This window comes from Elephas maximus, chromosome 7 (assembly GCF_024166365.1).
Source record: "Elephas maximus indicus isolate mEleMax1 chromosome 7, mEleMax1 primary haplotype, whole genome shotgun sequence".
Classification (NCBI taxonomy): Eukaryota; Metazoa; Chordata; class Mammalia; order Proboscidea; family Elephantidae; genus Elephas; species Elephas maximus.
This window is the reverse complement of record NC_064825.1, coordinates 118,370,818-118,373,884: the sequence shown is the minus strand read 5'-3', so window position 1 is coordinate 118,373,884 and position 3,067 is coordinate 118,370,818. Positions and strand designations below refer to the sequence as shown.

The 3,067-nt window shown below is 35.8% G+C and overlaps 1 protein-coding gene across 1 annotated transcript; it reads right to left on the bottom strand.

The window, feature by feature from the left end:
* Positions 1 to 1,078: 1,078 nt before the first annotated feature.
* Positions 1,079 to 2,005, bottom strand: LOC126079560 (putative olfactory receptor 5AK3). The gene has a single exon (XM_049890653.1). The coding sequence runs from the start codon at positions 2,003 to 2,005 to the stop codon at positions 1,079 to 1,081; it is 927 nt and encodes a 308-aa protein (XP_049746610.1).
* Between the last annotated feature and the right edge of the window lie 1,062 nt (positions 2,006 to 3,067).

Here is a 3,067-nt window from a genome sequence, read left to right as displayed (position 1 = left end):
GAAATTTCAGGTCATTCTCTATTGACGTTAAGTTACTACATATTTTTTCTTCTTAAAATTTATGTGGACTATTAAATTTGAAAAATGTATCTTTTTCTCTTGCCCAATTCTCTGTCAGCTGTTACTTAACATTGCATTTTCTGGCCAATTCATTGTAACACATTTTGTTGTTTTGACTTGAGAGTTGTTCTTTTAGCAAGGTAGCATGGAATTTCAAAAATTCAGGTGGGAGTTTCCTCAGCTACTCTTCAAACTATCTACCTTGAAAACTTTTCTGTGGACAGTATTCTTCCTGATTTAAAGGACTCTTGGCCTCCCTTGGTCTTCCCATTGAGTTTCTGTAGTTTGAAATTAGTTGTCTGATTGATATGATTGGTATGCCATATTATAAATGAATGGCTACCACTTAGATTTCTAGCTCGACCTAAGTTGTAGATTCTGTATCTGTACTGGAGAGACAAATAGAAATTGTTCACAAGAGTTCCCTGAGCCTAGGTAAGGAGGAGTGGATTCAGAATAAAGAGGATAGCTAATACCAGAAATAAATGTTTTCATTTCACTAATATGGGAATATTAGGTAAAAGGATAGCCTGAGTCATAAAACGCTTTGAAAGCACTAGATTTATTTCGTATTCAGTTTTGTGCAGTAATTGGAACAAAATCTATGAAAAGGCTCATTGTAGACCATTTACGGAAGTTATTTAAATAAATGGAAAATAATGAACTTTAATTTCAGTATTGATTATATACAAATACGGGATTTTCTAGTCTTTAAAAACATTTGAAATACCCTTCAAAAAATTAAATACTTTGTAAAATATAGGCATGCTTCTTAATATTAAAGACAATAAAGCCTTTCTTGATGGGTAGTGTGAGATATGTGTCTCAAACTATATTACAGGAAAAATTAGATACCGGAGATGTTCTTCCTATTTTTCACACATTCTAAGATCTTACGTATTGAAGAGACAGCGCTAATTTGAGAGGATAACAAGTTTCAGTTTCAGAACATTAAATCTTTGTAAAACATCTATGCTGAATGCTTTGTTGTGCTGAATTTTAATAATTTGAGTGTAGTCTAGAATTTCTTTCCTATCACTTTCAGAGCTTCTTTTACCTCCTTATTTCTCAAGCTGTAGATCAGGGGGTTCAACATGGGGATTACAATGCCATAAAAGGTGGAAGCCACTTTCATATTTTCCTCGGCATTATTAGAGTGAGGCTGTAAGTACATGTAAGAGAGAGTCCCATAGAAAATGGTGACTGCTGTGAGGTGGGAGGCACACGTGGAGAAGGCTTTTTTCCTCCTAGCTGTAGAAGACATCTTTAGGATGGCACCCAGGATATATATGTAGGAGAAGATGACGACCGTCACAGTGAATGTCAAGTTAAATCCCACAAAGACAAGAAGTAGCAGGATGTTTATGTTGATATTGGAGCAAGAAAGGGAAAGGATTGAGGGAATATCACAGCAAAAATGATTGATGACGTTAGACTTGCAGAAAGACAGTGAAAATGTAAATCCTGTGTGCACTGAGGCATTTATTGAGCCCATGACATATGCGCCAACTACCAACTGGATGCAGACGGTTCGGGACATGACTATGGGATAGCGAAGTGGATTACAGATGGCTACATATCGGTCCAATGCCATAGTTGCCAGGAGGTAACAGTCAGTAGTCGCAAATGTTGCATAAACCAATAATTGTATTACACATCCCATGAATGATATTGATTTATTTTCTACTACGAAGTTTTGAAGCATCTTGGGAGTAATGGCAGAGGTATAGCAGATGTCAACAAAAGCCAAATGTCGTAGGAAGAAGTACATGGGTGTCTGAAGTCTGGAATCTGTCTTAATGAGTAGGATCATCCCAATATTACCCAGCATGGAGGTCACATAGATCACTAGAAATACAGTGAAGAGGACATGCCGAAACCTGTGTTGGCCACCAAATCCCAGTAGGAAGAATTCAGTTACTTCCGTGGCATTTTGTTGTGTCATGGCTACTAGTTGCCTCGGAAGGATAAAAAGAAAGACTGAGAAAAGAAGGGAAAGCTTTGTTACTTACTGAAATAAAACAGTCACTTTTTTGAGTTGAGTTTTCATGCAAAGAACAAAAAGGTTTATTGCTTTACGTGTATTTATTCTATTTCTTTTATAAGAAACCAACAGGTAAACAGCTATATTTGAGCCATCAATTTACATTCAAAATGGAGAAGATTGTCGTGGGAGAAAACTGAGTCCTGATATACGTGGTTCTAAAAAACATGGATCAGCACACTTTCCAACTACTGTAAATAGATAAAAAAAAAAAAAAAAAGATAGATATATATATTTACACAGAGTAATATTCGAATAAGATTATGTAGCATTTTCAACAACGAATAGCTTTTCTCAGATGTTTGTCATTTAATTCTGGACCAGCAAGTTAATATTAGTAGCATGAATTAGAGAGCAATTTCACATAAGATATGTTCATGGTTCACATGTGTTTCAAGGCTTCAGAGTATCTTTGTCGTATTTTTTCTAACATATAACAGAAAACAAGTATGCATGCAAAAAACAAACACCAGGGTGGATAAAATCATTTTTGAAAATCTCTTCAAACATCTGTACCAGGATGTATAGTGTAGACATTAGTGAGTAAAAGTGGTCTGTAAAAACCCTGGGAGTGATGGATAAAATTTAAGAAAGGTCATTTTAAAGTTATATCACACTCTCAAGCAAGTAAAGGAAATGCCTGTTATCTGAAGATTGAAAAGGAATCTGCAAACCAGAGTGGTGGTCATGATGATGTTTGGGCTGCTCCAAAGACTTTTGGCATTGCAGGAAACTCTGACCTTTGGTTTAAAATGGTAAGTGGGGGATGAGAAATTGTGTCTTGGATATGCACAGGGTAGATGGACCCAAAAAGATAGTGTGAGCCCTTCAAAGTTACCATTTCAGTAAAGAAGTCTTAGTCCATAGCTGAAAACAGCTACCGTGGTAGTAAAAAAAAAAAAAAAAAAATTCCACCAGGAATTCATATAGATTTGGAGTTTATATTTGCATTATCGAGCTGAG

Coding starts and splice junctions, on each gene's coding strand:
- LOC126079560 (XM_049890653.1), bottom strand. CDS start 2,005: ATGACACAACAAAATGCCACGGAAGTAACTGAATTCTTCCTACTGGGA.